This window comes from Lissotriton helveticus, chromosome 7 (assembly GCF_964261635.1).
Source record: "Lissotriton helveticus chromosome 7, aLisHel1.1, whole genome shotgun sequence".
NCBI lineage: Eukaryota > Metazoa > Chordata > Amphibia > Caudata > Salamandridae > Lissotriton > Lissotriton helveticus.
The window spans coordinates 1,752,937,656-1,752,960,789 of NC_136068.1; the positions used below are offsets into that span (position 1 = coordinate 1,752,937,656).

The window sequence follows — 23,134 nt, forward strand, 5'->3', positions numbered from 1 at the left end:
GTCACATGTGAGTATGGGGAGAGATGAGAAATGTAGTCCCATCTCCCCATATATGCGGTCTTCTTGATCTATGGGGAGCAGTGCATGTGGTCTTGTCGATCTATGGAGAGCAGTGCAAGGCAATGATAACAAGCATTTACAATGCAACGGTCTCGCCTTTGAAAAAGTTAGAGCTATTGGCATTGTAAATGACAACATTTTTATTTATGGGTTGGTTTTGAAAACAGATAAATAAATGGCACTGTCATTTACAATGCCAATAGCTTAATTTCTCGCAAATGCCACACACAAACACAGACCCACACAGAGTCCCACACACATACATACCTACAGAGCCACACGCAGAGCCACACACACACATACACAGAGCCACACACACACATACACAGAGCCACATACACAGGCACACACACAGCTACAGACACACACACAGCCACACACACACTTCATCCACCCACTAAGTCCATCCACCTAGCCACCACTCAACTCCATTCATCCATTGACTCCATCCACCCAACCACACCTTGTCAGGGGTAGTAAGCACTATATAAATACAGTTACAAAACAATACATAAAACGAACTTGTGCAAGTACATGACAGCATGCGCGACACTGCTTGCGCAGTGAACGCCAGGCTTCGACCTAAAAAGTAAAGTTCATTAAGCGCTCTCAGATCAAAGGGCTCGCCCACTCCTCCCACCGTCGCTAGGAATCTATTTAAAAAGTGGACGGCTGGCCGAAAAGGCAGAGTCAGCACCTTTTGGGGTGGGTGATCGGGGGCTGCAGGGTTTCCAGTCACGATTCAGAAAAGGGGGGTGGTGATGAACAGAGTGTCTGAATTAAGCAGACCACTCTTACCCAGTCCAAAGATCAGGGCTTGATCCATCACCGTTATTTATCTCACTGCCCCATCCCAGCTCAGAACCTGGCTATATGCAAATTAGTCTGTCCCTGGCCCAGTGCATCATGGGAACAGGGCAGACCAAACTACCAAGCCAATTCTTCACCAGAAAGGAGACAAGCTACCGGGGACCGGTTTCTGGCATTTCAGCCTCTTCGGCCCGGCTTGCTTGAATCCTGATGGAGCAGTGAGAAAGGGACTCATGTCTGAGTATACCCTGCCACACCTATAGTGGCCAAAAACGATTCAGAAAAGGGGGTGGTGATGAACAGAGTGTCTGAATTAAGCAGACCACTCTTACCCAGTCCAAAGATCAGGGCTTGATCCATCACCGTTATTTATCTCACTGCCCCATCCCAGCTCAGAACCTGGCTATATGCAAATTAGTCTGTCCCTGGCCCAGTGCATCATGGGAACAGGGCAGACCAAACTACCAAGCCAATTCTTCACCAGAAAGGAGACAAGCTACCGGCTTGCTTGAATCCTGATGGAGCAGTGAGAAAGGGACTCATGTCTGAGTATACCCTGCCACACCTATAGAACTGGGATGGTGCAGTGAGCTAAAAAACGGTGTTGGATCTAGCCCTGATCTCTTGACTGGGTGAGAGTATTCTGCTTAATTCAGAAACTCTGTCCATCACCACCCCTTGTTGTTAAATATTTTGTCCACCCTAAGCGTGGAAGGGTATACTCAGATGTGAGTCCCTTGCTCATTGCACCATCAGGATTCAAGCAAGCCGGGCCGATGATGGCTGAAATGCCAGAAACCGGTCCCCGGAAGCTTGTTTCCTTCCCAGTGTAAGAATTGGCTTGGTAGTTTGGTTTGCCCTGTTCCCATCATGCACTGGGACAGGAACAGACTAATTTGCATATAGCCAGGTTCTGAACTGGGATGGTGCAGTGAGCTAAAAAACGGTGTTGGATCTAGCCCTGATCTCTTGACTGGGTGAGAGTATTCTGCTTAATTCAGAAACTCTGTCCATCACCACCCCTTGTTGTTAAATATTTTGTCCACCCTAAGCGTGGAAGGGTATACTCAGATGTGAGTCCCTTGCTCATTGCACCATCAGGATTCAAGCAAGCCGGGCCGATGACGGCTGAAATGCCAGAAACCGGTCCCCGGAAGCTTGTTTCCTTCCCAGTGTAAGAATTGGCTTGGTAGTTTGGTTTGCCCTGTTCCCATCATGCACTGGGACAGGAACAGACTAATTTGCATATAGCCAGGTTCTGAACTGGGATGGTGCAGTGAGCTAAAAAACGGTGTTGGATCTAGCCCTGATCTCTTGACTGGGTGAGAGTATTCTGCTTAATTCAGAAACTCTGTCCATCACCACCCCTTGTTGTTAAATATTTTGTCCACCCTAAGCGTGGAAGGGTATACTCAGATGTGAGTCCCTTGCTCATTGCACCATCAGGATTCAAGCAAGCTGGGCCGATGACGGCTGAAATGCCAGAAACCGGTCCCCGGAAGCTTGTTTCCTTCCCAGTGTAAGAATTGGCTTGGTAGTTTGGTTTGCCCTGTTCCCATCATGCACTGGGACAGGAACAGACTAATTTGCATATAGCCAGGTTCTGAACTGGGATGGTGCAGTGAGCTAAAAAACGGTGTTGGATCTAGCCCTGATCTCTTGACTGGGTGAGAGTATTCTGCTTAATTCAGAAACTCTGTCCATCACCACCCCTTGTTGTTAAATATTTTGTCCACCCTAAGCGTGGAAGGGTATACTCAGATGTGAGTCCCTTGCTCATTGCACCATCAGGATTCAAGCCGGGCCGATGACGGCTGAAATGCCAGAAACCGGTCCCCGGAAGCTTGTTTCCTTCCCAGTGTAAGAATTGGCTTGGTAGTTTGGTTTGCCCTGTTCCCATCATGCACTGGGACAGGAACAGACTAATTTGCATATAGCCAGGTTCTGAACTGGGATGGTGCAGTGAGCTAAAAAACGGTGTTGGATCTAGCCCTGATCTCTTGACTGGGTGAGAGTATTCTGCTTAATTCAGAAACTCTGTCCATCACCACCCCTTGTTGTTAAATATTTTGTCCACCCTAAGCGTGGAAGGGTATACTCAGATGTGAGTCCCTTGCTCATTGCACCATCAGGATTCAAGCAAGCCGGGCCGATGACGGCTGAAATGCCAGAAACCGATCCCCGGAAGCTTGTTTCCTTCCCAGTGTAAGAATTGGCTTGGTAGTTTGGTTTGCCCTGTTCCCATCATGCACTGGGACAGGAACAGACTAATTTGCATATAGCCAGGTTCTGAACTGGGATGGTGCAGTGAGCTAAAAAACGGTGTTGGATCTAGCCCTGATCTCTTGACTGGGTGAGAGTATTCTGCTTAATTCAGAAACTCTGTCCATCACCACCCCTTGTTGTTAAATATTTTGTCCACCCTAAGCGTGGAAGGGTATACTCAGATGTGAGTCCCTTGCTCATTGCACCATCAGGATTCAAGCAAGCCGGGCCGATGACGGCTGAAATGCCAGAAACCGGTCCCCGGAAGCTTGTTTCCTTCCCAGTGTAAGAATTGGCTTGGTAGTTTGGTTTGCCCTGTTCCCATCATGCACTGGGACAGGAACAGACTAATTTGCATATAGCCAGGTTCTGAACTGGGATGGTGCAGTGAGCTAAAAAACGGTGTTGGATCTAGCCCTGATCTCTTGACTGGGTGAGAGTATTCTGCTTAATTCAGAAACTCTGTCCATCACCACCCCTTGTTGTTAAATATTTTGTCCACCCTAAGCGTGGAAGGGTATACTCAGATGTGAGTCCCTTGCTCATTGCACCATCAGGATTCAAGCAAGCCGGGCCGATGATGGCTGAAATGCCAGAAACCGGTCCCCGGAAGCTTGTTTCCTTCCCAGTGTAAGAATTGGCTTGGTAGTTTGGTTTGCCCTGTTCCCATCATGCACTGGGACAGGAACAGACTAATTTGCATATAGCCAGGTTCTGAACTGGGATGGTGCAGTGAGCTAAAAAACGGTGTTGGATCTAGCCCTGATCTCTTGACTGGGTGAGAGTATTCTGCTTAATTCAGAAACTCTGTCCATCACCACCCCTTGTTGTTAAATATTTTGTCCACCCTAAGCGTGGAAGGGTATACTCAGATGTGAGTCCCTTGCTCATTGCACCATCAGGATTCAAGCAAGCCGGGCCGATGACGGCTGAAATGCCAGAAACCGGTCCCCGGAAGCTTGTTTCCTTCCCAGTGTAAGAATTGGCTTGGTAGTTTGGTTTGCCCTGTTCCCATCATGCACTGGGACAGGAACAGACTAATTTGCATATAGCCAGGTTCTGAACTGGGATGGTGCAGTGAGCTAAAAAACGGTGTTGGATCTAGCCCTGATCTCTTGACTGGGTGAGAGTATTCTGCTTAATTCAGAAACTCTGTCCATCACCACCCCTTGTTGTTAAATATTTTGTCCACCCTAAGCGTGGAAGGGTATACTCAGATGTGAGTCCCTTGCTCATTGCACCATCAGGATTCAAGCAAGCTGGGCCGATGACGGCTGAAATGCCAGAAACCGGTCCCCGGAAGCTTGTTTCCTTCCCAGTGTAAGAATTGGCTTGGTAGTTTGGTTTGCCCTGTTCCCATCATGCACTGGGACAGGAGCAGACTAATTTGCATATAGCCAGGTTCTGAACTGGGATGGTGCAGTGAGCTAAAAAACGGTGTTGGATCTAGCCCTGATCTCTTGACTGGGTGAGAGTATTCTGCTTAATTCAGAAACTCTGTCCATCACCACCCCTTGTTGTTAAATATTTTGTCCACCCTAAGCGTGGAAGGGTATACTCAGATGTGAGTCCCTTGCTCATTGCACCATCAGGATTCAAGCCGGGCCGATGACGGCTGAAATGCCAGAAACCGGTCCCCGGAAGCTTGTTTCCTTCCCAGTGTAAGAATTGGCTTGGTAGTTTGGTTTGCCCTGTTCCCATCATGCACTGGGACAGGAACAGACTAATTTGCATATAGCCAGGTTCTGAACTGGGATGGTGCAGTGAGCTAAAAAACGGTGTTGGATCTAGCCCTGATCTCTTGACTGGGTGAGAGTATTCTGCTTAATTCAGAAACTCTGTCCATCACCACCCCTTGTTGTTAAATATTTTGTCCACCCTAAGCGTGGAAGGGTATACTCAGATGTGAGTCCCTTGCTCATTGCACCATCAGGATTCAAGCAAGCCGGGCCGATGACGGCTGAAATGCCAGAAACCGATCCCCGGAAGCTTGTTTCCTTCCCAGTGTAAGAATTGGCTTGGTAGTTTGGTTTGCCCTGTTCCCATCATGCACTGGGACAGGAACAGACTAATTTGCATATAGCCAGGTTCTGAACTGGGATGGTGCAGTGAGCTAAAAAACGGTGTTGGATCTAGCCCTGATCTCTTGACTGGGTGAGAGTATTCTGCTTAATTCAGAAACTCTGTCCATCACCACCCCTTGTTGTTAAATATTTTGTCCACCCTAAGCGTGGAAGGGTATACTCAGATGTGAGTCCCTTGCTCATTGCACCATCAGGATTCAAGCAAGCCGGGCCGATGACGGCTGAAATGCCAGAAACCGGTCCCCGGAAGCTTGTTTCCTTCCCAGTGTAAGAATTGGCTTGGTAGTTTGGTTTGCCCTGTTCCCATCATGCACTGGGACAGGAACAGACTAATTTGCATATAGCCAGGTTCTGAACTGGGATGGTGCAGTGAGCTAAAAAACGGTGTTGGATCTAGCCCTGATCTCTTGACTGGGTGAGAGTATTCTGCTTAATTCAGAAACTCTGTCCATCACCACCCCTTGTTGTTAAATAAATGGGTTTCCAGTCACAGCGGTGTTCAGTTCTCATTCAAACATACCTTAGTGAGGGGGGGTGATGCTTCAAGGAGGGGTGGGTAGTCAGAGTTAACCAGTGTTCCCATGTTAATGGTGGAACATTCAGCAATTCCTGTGTTTGTTTGTTTTTTAACTGAAACAGCACTTTGTGAGCTGGGATCTATTGCCAATCCTGCTTAAATAAAGAAGAAAACGTGGAAACATATGCTTCATAATGCCAAGTGCTATGGGTTAATAAAAATGACAAAAAGTAATATCCCAACGAGGTCACTTGGTAGCTGTGAATAAGTCCACCCCGTAGCTGGGTTTGGGGTGGTACTGCTTTGACTGATGGTTCTGGTGGCCTAGGGTTGCCTTACTGCTTTGAGTGTGGTTTAGGGTTGAGGTGATTGCAGTGTCCACCACCTGTGGCAGTCCCTAGGCCAACTGGCCTTGTTGGGGCTAGGACGCCCTGTGTCCCAGTGTCAGGGGAAGCCTAAACGTGGCAGCTGCCCACTAAGTGCTGGGCAGCTGTAACAACAATGATGGGGCTAATTTGGGAGCCTCAAAGGCTATGAACAAAGGAAATGCCCCCTGAGCCTCTTGGGCTCTCAAAACAACTGTGGCGCCTGGAGCCTCTCGGGGCTCGAAGATAAATGGGGCGCTGTGAGCCTCTCTGGGCTCGAAGAACAACTGTGGCTTTTGGAGCCTCTCGGGGCTCCTCAACAAAACATGGGGCCAGTTGGGAGCCTTGCAGGCTCAAGAAATGAGTGGGCCCTTCGGAGCCTCGCTGGGCTCAAGAACTAAGAACTGCCTCTGAGCCTCTCGTGGGCTCGAATTAACAATGCCCGCTGGAGCGGCCCGCTGCCTCTTGGGGCCGCTCCGTCACCACCGGAATGCCGCCTGAGCCTCTCGGGGCTCTTCAATAATTTGGGCCTGGTCGGGGAAGTCCCTCTCGGGGGACTCGGCATCAGGTAAGGCCCCACGGGCCTCTTAGCACACACACTCGCACTGGAGGGGAGGGGCGGGCACCGGCAATGTGCCCCGACGCCCCCCTCGCCTTTTCGTCCACTCACCGGAACGGCGGACTCTGGTTGCGGCTGGAGGCCGCCTCGCTGCTATCTTCACCGGCGGGACTCGGGGGAGCCTCGCTCCACTGTGGCACTCCTCCGGCGGCCGCTCTTCGGCCGGTATACTCTGGGGCTCTCCCTCACTCCTGGGAGCTCCGGGGGGAAGCTCCTTAGTCTTCCCGTCGTCTCGTCATCCCGCCCCCGGCCTGCCCAACTTCCTGTGCTGAGGGCCGCCAATGGCAGCCCTGCCCTTGGCAGGGAGGCGGGCACAGGGCCTCCTTAGCGATCTCCGGGCCAGGGGCGGTGAAACACGGGCTCCCTCTTCAAGCTAATTATAAAGCGAGGTGGGTACTCGCTGGGGGCAGCAATCCAGGGGGCCAATGCCGGGTGGGTACCGGCTAAAATAAATAAAGCGCTCCCAATCGCTAGTGAACAAGATGCAGCGCTCCCAGGCGCTAAAGCAAAAATAAAGCGCTCTCAGTGCTCGTGGCACAATTACAGCGCCCCTAGGCGCTATGAGGAAAGAGCAAAGCGCTCCCAGGCGCTTGGAGGCCAAAAGAAACGGACATCGGCCAGTGGCCTCAGTGCGCAGCCCACTCCTGCAAAAGCCACGAACAAATGATCAAAACATGCCGTCCCCAAAAAACAAAACACACCCGCCCACCGCCACATGACATTCGCAAAGGGGCGGAACGAGAAAAAATCACTGGAACGCCCACGAATCTGCTCCGAGAATTACTGACAGATCTCTCTTCCAATGGCTAGCCTCCATTTATGGAGCTAGCCAATGGAAGAGAGAGGCGGGTGAAAGCACCTTACTGAAAAACATAAGATTTCGCCTGCGCGACACTGCTGCGCAGTGAACGCCAGGCGAAACCTAAAAAGAAAAAAGCATTTGAAATGCAATAGGTCTCGCATTAGGAAAGTTTGAGCTATTGGTATTGTAAATGACACATTTTTTATTTATGTGTTGGTTTTGAAAATAGCGAAATGAATAGCTTTGTCATCTACAATGCCAATAGTTTTAACTTTCGCAAATGTGACACCTTTAGTGTTTGTAATTCAATATGTGTTGTATTTACGTGACTTAGATGTATTGATATTACGAATAACAATGGCTTTACATTTTTTTTATAATTGATACTTAAATAAAAGCTATTGTAATTTATAATGGCATTAGGTTAAACTTTTGCAAATAACTTTGTGAAGATTATGTTCAGTGTATTTTATCGTGATGAAAATCCAAGAACAAAAGTGAAATATTAACATCTTTTTGTGACATTTGTAATAAAGCTTGAAACATTGAGAGAACATATTTGAACCAGTTGTTGTTGAATGGTTGCACAGATTGATGCTTTGGTGGTGCTGAGTGATGTTGTGGTGGCGACGAATGATGCTGTGGCGTTCAGTGATGCTGTGGTAGCGCATAGTGATGTTGTGGTGGATGCTCTGGTGCCCCTGAGGGATGCTGAGGTGCCCCTGAGGGATGCTGTGGTGCCCCTAAGGAATGCTGTGGTGCCCCTGAGGAATGCTGTGGTGCCCCTAAGGAAAGCTGTGGTGCCCCTGAGGAATGCTGTGGTGATGCGATAGAGTGAGTGCGATAGATAGAGGGAGTGAGTGTGATAGATAGAGGGAGGGAGGGCGATAGATAGATAGAGGGACGGAGGGCGATAGACAGATAGAGGGAGGGAGGGCAATAGATAGATAGAGGGAGGGAGGGCGATAGATAGAGGGAGGGAGGGCGATAGATAGAGGGAGGGCGATAGATAGATGGAGAGAGGGCGATAGATAGATAGAGGTAGGGCGATAGATAGATAGAGGGAGGGCGATAGAGAGATAAAGGGAGGGCGATAGATAGAGGGAGGGCGATAGATAGAGGGAGGACGATAGATAGATATATAGATTGACGGCGATAGATAGATAGGGTGAGGGCAATAGATAGATAGAGTGAGGGCGATGGATATATAGATAGAGGGAGGGCGACAGATAGGTGGACGTAGTGGTGTTGGATGTAGTGGTGGAGGATGTGGTAGGGGTGGAGGTGGTGGTGGTGGTGCAGGTGGTGATTGTGGACGTGGTGGTGGACATGGTGGTGGTGGACGTGGTGGTGGTGGAGGTGGTGGTGGTGGAGGTGGTGCTGGTGAAGGTGGTGGACATGGTGGTGGTGGGCGTGGTGGACGCGGTGGTGGTGGATGCGGTGGTGGTAGATGTGGTGGACGTGGTGGTGGTGGATGGGGTCTTGGTGGATGTGATGGACGTGGTGTTGGTGGTGGTGGACTTGGTGGTGGTGGAGGTGCGTGTGGTGGTGGATGTGGTGGTGGTGGATATAGTGGTGGTGGACATGGTGGTAGTGGACATGGTGGTGGTGGATGTAGTGGTAGTGGAGGTAGACGTGGTGGTGGTGGATGTGGTAGTGGCTTTGTGGTGGACGTGGTGGTGGCCGTGGTGGTGGTGGTGGACATGGTGGTGGACGTGGTGGTTGTGGACATGGTGTTGATCCATGATCACCTGAGTCTAAGGGAGCAAGCAGGTATTATAAACCCACAGCGTATAAATCCACTGAGTTCCTTCTTACATTTTCTATATTCACACAAAAGTAGTGATGTGACACTTTCGTTTTTTATTGTATGTATGTGGTATTTAAATATGCCAAATGCAGTCATAGGAGCACCGTTAAGGCTCAAAGGCACATGCAGTCAACAAGTGATAAGAGGTAGCTGGGCTCTGGGAGCAGAGGTGTACTGTTGCACTGTGATGGAGTGTGCTTTTAGTAGGTGCCTCTTCAACTCTTCCCTAAATTGGAGTGGAAGGCGGGTGGTCCTGATGGACCACTTATGAGAATTAACTAAACTTTTTAAAAAATTGATTAAAAAGGGAAATTATTCAAATTAGCACAATTACATAAAAAGATCATGTTAACCTGCGTGAATGCCGGACATATGAAGAATTAATGAAATCAGGAGTATGACATTTTTTATAATAGACTACTCAACAGTTTGCACAAACTAATTATGCTACAACATTTTATAAAAAACAAGGTGGGAATAAACAGGTCCTGACATTAGAAAGGAGCATACAAGACTCATACCTTGTAATTGATGCGCACGGAGTCGTCTAGCGTCCCCCTGCAGGTGCAGGGCCTCTCCTTACTCAGCCCGTGTTTCACAGACATACTTTCCTTACACAGTCGCAGTTGCTCTTCCTCAATGGATGTTGAAATCGCTGCTGCACAAGGCAGCCACCAAATTTTGCTTTTAGGGTTTGCTATGGCCATATTAAAGCAGCCAGGATACCATTTAGGACACATTCATGTTTTTAAGGCACGGGCAGATGAAGTGGTTTGCTCAGAGGCTTGTTGAAGGCCCAATGGCTGAAAGTAAGAGCCTTAAGAAATCTGTTTTTTGATGAGGACTCACACTGTCTCCACCTTTCAGCAGCAACTCACGCATGCGCACAAGGACCGCACAATCCATCACACTCTGTCACACACACACACACACAAATGTGCAGGACAAGCCTCCAACACAAGAATCCACACAATCAATGCATTGTAAGTACATACCCACATGAGATCAGCATTCACCACACTGTCGAGCACTGGCTTTCTCTTCTTAGGGTCTGCTGTAGGCATCCCCCCTACTTGGAAAATCTCTCTTCCAACTGAGATAAATGAAGGATGCGAATGAGCGCGCAGTTTATGACAAGTCATGGAAGGTTGTGTCTGTTTTAAATTGAAAACATTATAAATGCGAATTATTATTTTAAAAATGTACGTGTAAAAGACGAGATTTTGCAATGAAAGGGTAGGCGTCCATTATAAAAACCTATGCAAGACATCAAGCACCCACCTTTGTACCATAGTGCAAATGTGTGAGGCACGTTTTTGTGCGCCAGCGTTAAGACTGAAAGAAGCGGCAGGGTATTTTTAATAATCATGGCTCTGTACTGCTTTCTTCGGCTTGTGCAACACCGTAGCAACCTTCACTGCAACATTGTGTTGCACCCAAAAATAAGACATCTGTTTAGTTCTTTGACACCCTTATTGTACCATGCCAAATAGCGCCTAAGTGTGCGTTACACTAGAGTTATTTTCTTTCAAACTTAAAGTTTGCTTCACAAAAAGAAAAGGAAATGTTAAAAGAGATTATGACTGTTTGTTTTATCGCACAACATCTTGGCTAGGAGCTTGAACAGCGGCACTGCTACCTTTTAAGTGGCACGTGGCTTTCCACTTCAGATGGTGGAAACAGCAGTGACAGAGGAGGCGGGAAAGCCTTTGTGAGCATAATAAGGCTTACAGATAAAAACAAGCCATTCAATTTACCGACCTCCTATGGATGGAAGGCTGAGGCAGAGCTGCAATAATATGTACTTGTGACCTTGAAAGTATTTTTCAGCAGGGAGCGTTTAACTCACTGAGTCATCATGCTGCTATTAAGGGACCACGTCTATGAATGGCACTCCGAGTCTACTTTTTAGAGCGCACAAGGGAATTGTTCTCAGAACTCAGTCTATTTAGTACCCACGGGGAGGGTGGTGGGGGGTCCTGTTTTCAGAAACACAGATGATAAATACGTACTGTTGTCTAACGCCTGGTATGATTCTATTTGTTATCTTGTGATATGTTGAAAATCTCTTCTAATAAAAAAATTTAATGAGAAAAAAAAGCTAACAAACTTCACATATGTTACAAATCTCGACCGACATGTGAGAAGACATCATCACAGTGCCCCAAGGGGAAGTGACCTTCGGCGCTCACCTGTCCTAGTGATGCTACGTTGACCTAGGGCACGGGCACCGTGAAACCTCAGCACAACTACTCGCTAATCAGGCAGGAAGCAGGCGGGGGCAGGACACCTGCCCCCTCCCAAAGCGCCAGTGTTCTCACAGTCAGCAGGCGGAAGCGAGCCGAGCTGCACGAGCCCTTCCCATTCACTGCTGCCATCCCAGCGGAAGGTCAGAGCGGCGCTTCCCTGCCAGGTGGCATTATCCGACCTCAGCAAACAATGGAAACGGGCTCGCAGCGGAACTGCCCGACGCCCGGGTAAATCCAGGGCAAAGCGCAGCATTACACCATCTGAGGAGTATTTGTGTTTGCGCTGCACTAAACCCTCATTCTCTGTGAGTCATATGTAAGACCAGCCTGGTGTGACGGGCTCTGTTCAAGCCGTAATGCCCTGTTAGCAACTGCCCTGCCAGAGAGTAAGCCTGCATACCCAAAACAGCGGTGCTATCGCTCATGGTACAGGTCGATGAATTGTACGTTTCGTCCTCACGCTAGTTGAGCTGTCCTCGGCAACCAAAAAGAGCTTCCGGTTGTTGGTTCTCGTGTTTGACTTCCCATCTCGTAAAAAGTCTATTAGTACCGCCAGATACTGCAGGTGCGGTGGGCTGTCGGGGGCAAACCACGCCGGCTGCTGCCAGGGCTGGGAGGGTTTGGGATCTCTAGGAGAGGAGCGGCGGTGAAAGATGATCTGAATCTGGTCAGAGGGACCCTGCGGGCCGCATCTGCCTACCATAAGGTTCAGCCGCTGAGTGACGTCAGGCGGGCACACGCACTTCCGCGCAGGCGCAGAGTGTGCTTGGCCGCTTCTCCGCTTGCTGATGGCGTACAATAGGCGATGGATGGAGAAAGAGCCGGGACCAGTGAGTAGGGGGGTAGGGGGATGGGGGGTTACCCTTGATGAGGAACCGGGGGGGAACGCTATGCCAAGGAGGGGAGGTAGAGCAGAGAGAGGGAACAAAAGTGAACACTTTGGTGGAAATTAAGAAACGTGTGAAAGTTGCGGGAGGTGTGTGCGCGTGTGTGTGCATGTGCGTGTGTGTGTGTGTGCATGCATGCGTGAGTGTGGCTGTGTGTGTGTGTGTGTGTGTGTGCGCGACTGAGAGAGGCATGGCTGACTTCCTGGCAATGAGATGTGCTCGGCTCCTGGGGGCTGGGCGTGCGCACCCACGATATGAAATCGACGCGCGTGCCCCGGTCTGTCTCCCTTGAGAGGCATCTCGGCAGCAATAGGTCTCGAGGACGAGACCTAAAAAGGGGGAAGAGAAAACCAAAAAGCCCTGTACTAAGGGGAAAGATGAAAAAGATGCAATGATGTGAATAATATGGTGAAAACATACACCAGTGTCAGACTGAAATCCATATTAATTAGTGTAAGCTACTGGATGGTGAGCTGCAATACATATTATTGTAGCACATTCCACCAGGGGTTGTCATCATTCAGTCTTTTTTTCTGCGTGGATAATTTATAAATCCAACGCTGTTCCTTCTCCAGGCGTCACATTCACTGTTTAATATTGCTGCTGCTTGTAGTCAAGCAAGTCATGTTTGTTTATTTCTGAATGACATTGTTCTCAAAAACGATTGTCTAGCAGTATTGAAACATTTCTTCAAGAGCCTTCTGCTTGCATGCAGTATTGCATTCATTCACAAACCTTCACTGTTGTTCCTGTAACAAGTTGTTCTGACACTTCCTAATGGCATTAGGACAGAGAGAGCTGTATCATACAAATGTAGTGGGTTAGTGCTTCGATTGTAGAGCTGAATAAGGATTTTGAAGGTTATTTCTGATTTGTAGAAAATGTACTTCTTCACTCATACTACAATGATTCTGCACTTTCCATAAGGCTCCATGAGATGATTTCCTATATAAACCCTTCAAATTGAGGTGAGCCATGAGAACTTTTCCATTGTACTAGAGTTGCTGTCCAATTTCTTACTCATTTACTGCATATTTGGGACTTAGTGTATTTTTGATTTTTCCTGTTATTCTCTATTGTTCGATTACTAAGATCCTTCATGTAGATGATTTTATGCAATTAGCTAAGATTTGATGCAGAAGTGCTTTAATGATTCTGTATTGTTCCTATTAATCTGTTGTAGTAAATACATTTCTGATTCCAGAACTCATGGGCCTCATTTATGAGAAATGATGCTTTCACGCAGCGATGCGTCACTTTTCAGTGCGCACTCCTTGCGACATACCTGATGCGTTATATTTAATGTATGACGCATCATGTCGCAAGGAGTTACAGATACGTCAGTATTTCTGACGCATTAGTGGAGAGTGTCACAAAAGTGACGCAACTCCAGCAATACTTCCTTTCACATGGGGCAAGCCCCATGTGAAAGGGCTTGCGTCAGTCTTACGCCTGCTGTGAGGCAGGCGCAAGATTTTGACGCAACAGTGTCCTAGAAGTGACGCAGTGAAATCTCATAGATTTCATTGCGTCACTTCTACTAGGCTTTTTGCGGGGAAACGCCCCCCTGCATACATTATACCTGACGCAGGTATAATGTAGCGCAGGGGTTTACAGAGTGACGCATCTGCTTAGATGCGTCACCTTGTAAATAGAGCGCAACAGGAGGCATGTTTTACGCCGCCGATGCGTCACAAAAAGGAAGCGCAAAACTGATGCAAGGCCTCATAAATGAGGCCCCATGTCTTTCTATTGTTGTACCTTATATTGGGACACGTTGCCTCCTGAAATTAAGGTTAACACCATCCCTGATCCATCCATCCACTGTGGGCGCTTTGGAGACTGGCATTTTCTGAGTACAGCGCGCCCTCACTGCACACTAGCACGCTTTAGTGCAGACATCGAGAAACCTAAATAAAGTATAAATACATCTGATATTCGAAGGATTGAGAAACAAAGAAACAAAGAAACAAAGAAAGAAAAGAGTTCACTCAAATCTCAATATCCATTTAATACTATCTCTTATGCCTTCTTTTTTCCTGAACTTAATCTAGCTAGTTCGCATTCTATTAATTTTCAGCTGCATTTCTAGCTCTGTTCTTTCCTAATTGATCCTATTTATATTTCAGGAAGCAAAGCCCTTGTTAATGCCATTCTCAATACATGAAATGGGAGCTGGGAACGTGGCTACTCTTGAAGGTTCTGGAGGTAGCATATAAACAGAAATATGCTCATATTAGATATCTCTGTTGCTTCTCATTTCAGATATGAAATCTCCAAACTGGCTACTGCTGGTCATTATAGGTGGTGTTGTCCTGGCTGGGCTGTCCTTGTTGGCCTGGTTGATGATTAGCAAGGGAAGAAGGTAAGTTTCTCCTTTTTGAATTTAGGCAAAATATTTTCCCAAATCCATAATAATATTCTCAAATCATGTGAGCAAATAATTAAAACTGAGGTCCATAACATAAGAAGTTTCCAGTTCCTGCCTGGGACAATTATCCAGCAATCTCCTCGTTAAAGTGCTCTGTATGTGCACACACTGCATGTGCATTCAATCCCTTTTGTATTCACATGGGAAACCTCATGCTCTCCAATCCTGTGCTCATAGGCGCTGCTATAAATTCACTCCAAAACTCATTTATGAGTTTACAAACCCCCAAAAGCAGTTTCTTATTTATCTCCTTACAAACTCCTATTCACGAATTTAAAATTAATTGTGTAATCTATTAGGCAGGTATACACAATTCCTTGTTCATAATCATGTAGTCATGCTGATAAGGGCGAGAGTAGTCAGATTTATGCTTGCAGCTATCTAGCTATTTTAGGATTTAATTTTGACATAGTAGTTATAAATGGAGGTGCTGTAGATGTTTAGAATCCTCTGGAAGATTTATTAAAAGAAAGGGTATAAAGGAGATGAGTAAACCTAAATCTAAGAGCTCAGAAATTCGGTTGGTCCTTAGTTTTGTTACAGAAAGATAAGCCCTACGCTGTGAATGGCACGATGAGGCAGGATGAGTTGTTTTTGCCTTTTAATGTTATTGTCCTGATTCACAAAGTTAAACTAACTCTTTTGTGTAATTTTCCTATTTTCTTTGCTATTCATAAGTTAACAGTAAGTTCCCAATGGTGGAGAATTCGCGGTTGGGGTGGAAAACTCTGCACATAAAAAGACATTAATGTTTGGGGAATAGCAAAAAATAGTAAGCCCCAGATAGAACATTTGTTCATGCAAAGTCAAGTCAAGTCAAGTCAGAGAATTTATATAGCGCACTACATACCCAGAGGGTCTCAAGGCGCTTAGGGGGGGGGGGAGGATTACTTGTCAAATATCCGCGTTTTAAGTTGCTTTCTGAATGCTAGGTGGTTCTGGGTAAGGCGAAGGTAAGTGGGGAGTGAGTTCCATGTTTTAGCAGCCAGGTAAGAGAAGGATCTGCCTCCCATGGTGGTCTTGTTGATGCGAGGTACAGTGGCGAGGGCTTGGCTGGAAGAACGTAGTTGGCGGGGGGGGGTGTAGAAGGACAGTCGTGAGTTGAGGCATTCTGGTCCGATGTCGTAGAGTGATTTGTGTGCGTGGGTTAGCAGTCGGAAAGTGATCCTCTTATTGACGGGTAGCCAGTGGAGGTCTTTCAGGTGACCAGAGATGTGTTCGTTGCGCGGGATGTCTAATATGATCCTGGCTGAGGCGTTTTGGATTCGTTGGAGTTTCTTCTGGAGTTTAGCGGTAGTACCTGCGTAGAGGGTGTTTCCGTAGTCCAGTCGGCTCGTGACCAGAGCATGGGTGACTGTTTTTCTGGTTTCGGTGGGGATCCAGCGAAATGTTTTTTTGAGCATGCGAAGAATGTTGAAGCAGGATGAGGATACGGCGCTGACTTGTCTGTTCATTGAAAGTGAAGAATCCAGGATAACGCCTAGGTTCCGTGCGTGGTCTGTCGGGATGGGTGCTTTTCCAAGGGCTTCCGGCCACCAAGAGTCGTCCCATGCAGAGGGGGATGTACCTAAGATGAGGACTTCTGTTTTATCTGAGTTCAGTTTCAGACGGCTGTGTTTCATCCATTCGGCAACTTCTTTCATTCCTTCGTGTAGGTTAGTTTTGGCGGTGCTGGGGTCATTGGTGAGAGAAAGGATCAGTTGAGTGTCATCCGCGTAAGAGATGATGTTGAGGTTGTGTTGGCGGGCGATGGCCGCGAGGGGGCTCATGTATACGTTGAAGAGGGTGGGACTGAGTGAGGATCCTTGTGGTACGCCACAAATGACTTCAGTGGCCTCGGACTTGAATGGTGGAAGGCGGACTCTCTGGGTTCTTCCGGTGAGGAACGAGGTGATCCATTCAAGTGCTTTTCCTTGTATTCCGATGTTTCTGAGGCGTTGTAAAAGGGTGCTGTGGCAGACTGTGTCGAAGGCTGCAGAGAGGTCGAGGAGGATGAGGGCGACTGTGTCTCCATTGTCCAGTAGAGTTCGAATGTCGTCTGTTGCTGCGATGAGGGCGGTCTCAGATCTGTGTTTTGCTCGGAAGCCAGATTGTGAGGAGTCGAGGGATTTGTTGGCTTCGAGGAAAGCGGCGAGCTGGTTGTTGACAGCTTTCTCGATTACTTTGGCCGGGAATGGAAGGAGCGAAATGGGGCGGTAATTTTTGAGTTCGGTGGGGTCCGCTGTGGGTTTTTTCAGAAGGGCGGTGAGTTCAGCGTGTTTCCAGCTTTCCGGGAAGGTGGCAGAGTTGAAGGAGCAGTTGATGACGTCTCGGAGGTGCGGTGCTATGACGGAGTCTGCTTTGTTGAAGATGTGGTGAGGACATGGGTCTGTGGGGGATCCTGAGTGTATGGAGTTCATCAGGCGGATGGTGTCCTCAGTGGAGATTGGGTTCCAGTCGTTAAGGGTGTTCAAGGGGGGAGAATGTTCAGCATATGGTTGGGTGGGTTGGTCTCCGGGTTGGTTGTCGAAGCTGTTGTGGATGTCTGCGATTTTGTTGTGGAAGAATGAGGCTAGGGAGTCGCAGAGGGCTTGAGAGGGGGTGATGTCGTTGGAGTTGGCCGAGGGATTGGTAAATTCCTTGACGATGTTGAAAAGTTCCTTGCTGTTGTGGGCGTTGTTGTCAAGTCGATCCTTGAATGCTGTTTTCTTGGCCTTTCGGATTAGTTGGTGGTGTGTGCGGATGGCGTTTTTGAAGGCGTCCTTGGTGCTAGTGGTTGGGTCTTTTTTCCAGGCCTTTTCAAGGGAGCGGCAGAGTTTCCTGGACTTCTTAAGATCATCGTTGAACCATGAGGCCTTCTTGCTGCCAGGTTTGCTTTGACGTTTTTTCAGTGGTGCTAAGGTGTCGGCGGTGTTGGATAACCATAGGGTGAAGTTGGCGGCGGCTTGGTCTGGGTTAGAAGAGTGGGCTGGGGCGTTTAGAAGGAGCGATGAGGAGATCTGGTCGATGGTGATTTTGTTCCAGTTTCTTTGCAGAGTTGGTTGGAGGTGGTTGATGGGTTTTGGCTTGTTGTAGGTGAAGTGAACGCAGCTGTGGTCAGTCCAGAGGAGATCCGTAGTGTGGCTGAAGGAGACATGATTGCTGGAGGTGAAGATGGGGTCGAGTGTGTGGCCTGCGATGTGGGTGGGGGAAGTGACCAGTTGTTTAAGTCCGAGGTTGGCGAGGTTGTCCAAGAGGGTGGTGGTGTTGCGGTCGTTGGTCTTTTCAAGGTGAAAGTTGAGGTCTCCCAGAAGGATGTAGTCTTTGGAGGGGAGCGCGTGTGGAGTGATGAAGTCCGTGATGTCTTCACTGAATTTTGCGCGGGGTCCTGGTGGTCTGTAGAGGAGGGTGCCTCTGAGTGTGGTCTTGGGGTCGATGTGGATCTGGAAGTGAAGGTGTTCGGAGTTGGCGAGGTTGGCGTCAGAGCTGGTTGAGATGCGGATTGATTTTTTATGGACAAAGCAGCAAGACAACTGTGATGCGTGAAAGGGAGAGGGCAGGAATGCACCATATATATCACAATATGGGACACTTCTGTCCTAAGCCTGCTATGGTGCAAAATCTGCAGCCTAGCACCAAAGCAGATACCCTTGGGCCATGGTGGGCCATAGTACAAGGGTGCTTGTGTTACAGGCAGGATTGTATTTTGTGCTGGAATGGACATTTTTCAGCCGTCCTTAGAGCCATATTCCCCATTGTAAGTGTGTTGCTGGATGCAGGATGCAGCACACCTAGTAAGAGGAAACAACAAGGAGAAAATAAATATATATGCCTTCGTAAGGCCTTCCCTGGGTAAGCATACAATTACATGTAACGCTTTCCTGGCGCAGTGTAACGCAAGTCAACAACTTGCGCTGCCTTCTGTTACACCAGATTCCAGGGTCCCTTTTCGTGACATGGTGAATCCCATTCTAAGTTTTGCATTGTCTTGTGGTTTGCAAGTGCAACTCAACATCTTGATAACTATGCCCTAATCTTACTCCTAAATTTACACAAAGTGTAATTGTACCTTTGCAAATCAGGCCCTATAAGTTTAGTTACCAGCCGCCATATAGGCAGACAGTCATATGAAAGGATTATTGAACCTGATGCAGTTAGGAATTCAAGGACTAGATTTTGTCCATAATGACTTAAGATTCATAATTTGAAATCAGTGGGTTACTATGTTGGGCCAAATATTTGGTTAAACATCCATAATCAGGACCAACTCTTTATACCCAAAGCAGGAACTCGGGTGCAGTGTAAGAACTAGAACAGCGGTTTTGTGGGTCTCATTCAATAACAGGTTCATGACATTTAAAGAAATCAGAGTTGTACTTACAGTTCAAATTCAATTGTATTCCCCTTCATGTATGCAGACACTAGTGAGAATGCTGGTGGAGTAGTGTTCAGGACTAAGAATGCTAGGACAAAATAAACAGTGATCCACAAAATATATACACACTCAGGGGTGTTCATTATTTACACAGATTACATATTAAACCGTGATGATCTAAATCCATTTAGCAAACAATCCCTGAGTTTTTGTTGATGTCTCCACCCAATGCCTCATTGTATACGGTCTCATCAGGACGTGATAAACAACATTGATCTTATCCTCAGAGACAGTCGAATAAAGAAAGGTCATTCATTCAAAGGACTAGTAGCCTCGCAATGCATACACCCTTATTGTTGAGGCACATAAAGGACATACCTCTCCTTCTGTGTTCAACGAGTGTGGCGGTACATAGGATCATGTTTAAGTAAATAGGAAGGTGTATAATAAGGTTTAAAATTGTATCAATTTAAGTTAGTAATAAATGGATATTTGTGAGGTTTCTATGCAGCAATATTTCCAAGAGTCATTTGAAAGTTCAGTTTTTGATTTGGACTAATATCTAAGTTTAAGAAGGACGTGTGTCCATTCTGAGAGAGTTGGAGTTGGCAGAAGCATAATGTTTAGAAACCTATGCTCGCTCACTGGTATTTAGTAGGTATTTATTGTGCTAGGGATGCAGTCTTTACATTTGACAAGATGGTCTAGATTTATAGTGTGCAAGGCATGTTCTAAAGCATGTAAATAAGTTCAAAGAGGAGATACTGCAACTCTCCTTCAATTATTTAAGGGCATAAGAGTAAAACGTTTAAGGGAAACAGTCGGAACTCCACAGTCTGAACTGCACGTGTTCCGACTACAAAAGAAAGCTCTACCACGCATGCCTTCACCACGCATGTTTCACTATGCGGTTTAGCTGCTGGAAGAGGAAGCAGGAAGACTCTACAATGAGGTAAGTGGGACTGGGTTTTTTTAAAGCTGGGAGGGAGTCAAAGTATGTTTTAGGATAGTGTAAGTGGTTGGGGTAGTTTAAATGACAGCGCAAGGGGATCGGGGAGCGGGGTAGAGTAAGATAGGGTGCAGTGTTTTAGTTCTTAGGGCACTGGGAGGGAATGGGTAGTTGGTTTAGTTTTTAGGGTGGGGGAAGGGGTAAGTTTTAAGGCAGTGGAAGGAGTGGGGTAGTTTAAGGGACAGTGTGGGGTAGTGTAGGGTTTTAGGTGTTAGGGCAATGAGAGGGAAATGGGTAGTTAGGGTGGTTTTTCAGACGTATTCAGAGGTTATTTAAAAGTGACAGTACCAGTGAATGTAATTGTATTGACAGTTATCTTTTGTCATAATTTACTCCATACCCAAATGTTGGCAGCAACTGTGTCAGTTCTTATTAAATATAGATTAGTGATAAAAGCTATTCACTTTTGAAGAATGGTCCTGTACAAGGTGTGGTGCGTAAATGTGGTTATAAAAACAGTATAGTGTTAAAAAGAGCTTATTCAGATGTTTTGTGGACTTACTGCAGAAAAATGTAGTGCTTGTTAAAAGGTGTTTGGTAGTTTGTTCTGGGCTCAGCGCTGATTATGAGCGTTGGAGTCTTGCAGCAGTTTTATTAGAATCTTTTTTAAAGTTTTAAACCAAAATTGTATTGCATGTTAAGATTTTGAAATTTGAACGATAGTGCTTACCTGTCGACAGTCATTGTCCCGCTGACCACGGTGTCTGTATGTCAGAGCGGACCTGTGTAGCGGCTAACGTTCTAGTCTTTTTCCGGGCACTTTTCTCCCGGCTACAAATTACCAGATGTTGCGACCACGCAGCGGTAGTTTGTTCTGGGCTCAGCGCTGATTACGAGCGTTGGAGCCTTGCTGCTGTTTTATTAGAATCTTTTTTAAAGTTTTAGACTAAAATTGTATTGCATGTTAAGATTGTGAACTTTGAACGATAGTGCTTATCTGTCGATAGTCGTTGTCCCCAGGGCTTTAAGTGGGATGAAAAAACTGGGGGGTCTCTCAAAGGGGCGTGGCCAGTGTAATTAGGGGCGTGGCTTTAAAACACACACTTAAAATCTGTGCTTAGCATAGTGTGCCGCCCGACTTGTTTTTTTGCTGTTTCGGTCATGGCATCCAGATCTGTGATACAACAAGTAACGTCATACCTACAACAAGTAAGGACTATTGGCTTTGTCAATGGTTATTAGTTGCAGAAGATAAATAAGCTGCAACTATGGCTTGTATATAATATTGACAAAGCTTCCAATTAAAGCCCTGGTGACCCTACCACAATGTTGCTGCTCTTGCGTTTTAGAAAGAGAAGGGAAATCCAGAAAGAAAATGACTCTTTAAAGGATTTCCCTTCCTCCACAACGCTCACCTGGCATGACGTCATGCCATAACTTCTCCACTAGCGAGCAGTGTGAGCAGCGAACATTGATGTTCTTGCTGCCTCGAAACAGGTCTCTATCGGGCTTTGTTTTGCATCCTGGCACTTTTTCCCCGGACTGCAGTGACAGCAAATTGCTGTCACTGCAATCTGGGGGAAAAAACGGACCGCCTGCGCCAGGGCTCAAAACAGAGCCCGATAGAGACCCGTTTCGAGGGCCCCTGAAAAAAACTGCCGGTGCTCAGACCCCTTGAGACCCGGCCCACTTAAAGCCCTGGTTGTCCCACTGACCACGGTGTCCATCTGTCAGAGCGGACCCGTGCGGCGGTTAACGTTCTAGTCTTTTTCCGGGCACTTTTCTCCTGGCTACAAATCACCAGATTTTGCGACCGCGCAGCGCGCGTGGCCAAATGGCAAGCCCGTCGGCGCCCGTCGGCGCCCGGAGCGCAACCAGCGCTAGAATCCCTGCTCAATTTTCCAGGCTGGCCTATACCCGAAATGCGTTTATGAGCCTTAATCCCGGCGCGTGCCCTGCATTGAAAGTAAAGATGGATTCCAAAAATATCCCCCGGGTCACTGCAATCGGTGCGGAGTTAAGCTAGGCACTTTTAATACGAATAGGTCCAGGGAAGAAATACAGTTCAATAACACTAGCTGTTCAATGTTATGCAGGATGGGTTGGCCCTGTACCCTAATGCTCAAACTAAAAATCTGATCACTAATAACCCCAAACCTATTAATTGTGACCTGGTAAATGCCAGGTCAGTAATTAAACGTAAAAATGACTTGAAGTGCCTCATACAACTGGAAAAACCAGACCTGATTTTTTTAACAGAAACTTGGGCAAATGACACTAGAAATTTTGATTGGAATTATGTAGTTCCAGCTGACTACTTTGTTACCAATATGGATAGGATGAGGACAAAGGGGGGTGGGATCGCCTAAATTTACCGAGCCTATTATAAGGTGAGAATGACACCAGGGCCACTATTGGACGCAGAGGCAATGTTTTTGAGCATGAAACTAAATAATATTGAATGTTTCCAAGGAATCTTAATCTATAGACCTCCTGGCCCCAGGCTATCTTTCATTACCACTCTACAGACTCGCATGGAATCTTGCTTCAACGTGGATTCTTTCACGCTGCTGGGGGATTTTAATTTTCACCTGGAGGTAACAAATAATTCAGACACTCTAAGCCTAATAGACACCCTAGCTAGTTTTGGGATGATGCAGATTTCACAGGAACCCACACATCAGGCAGGTCATACCTTAGACGGTATTTTCACTAATAGTGCCCACATTGAAGTGACCAGCTCGCTTTCCTTACTCTGGTCAGATCATTATGCTGTTCACTTTACTATTAACATCTCTGAACAAGGTACGTGCTTGGAAGAAAATATCCCAACAAGAGCTGACCACGGCCTTGAAGGAGAATCTAATCTGTAGGGTAGATCCTAATGAGGCAGCCACGGATTTCAGTAACTGGATTACCCATGCAATAAATAGGCTGGCACCTGAAGCTAACA

General features: G+C 47.0%; 1 protein-coding gene across 2 annotated transcripts in view; it reads left to right on the forward strand.

The window, feature by feature from the left end:
- The window catches only part of LOC144767672 (sialic acid-binding Ig-like lectin 13), a 167,799-nt gene that overhangs the window by 75,724 nt on the left and 68,941 nt on the right, over positions 1 to 23,134 (forward strand). For both annotated transcript variants that reach the window (XM_078651062.1, XM_078651063.1), the window contains one exon: positions 14,734 to 14,833. In XM_078651062.1, the coding sequence (XP_078507188.1) occupies positions 14,734 to 14,833 (100 nt within the window). The remainder of the gene's footprint in view (positions 1 to 14,733; positions 14,834 to 23,134) is intronic.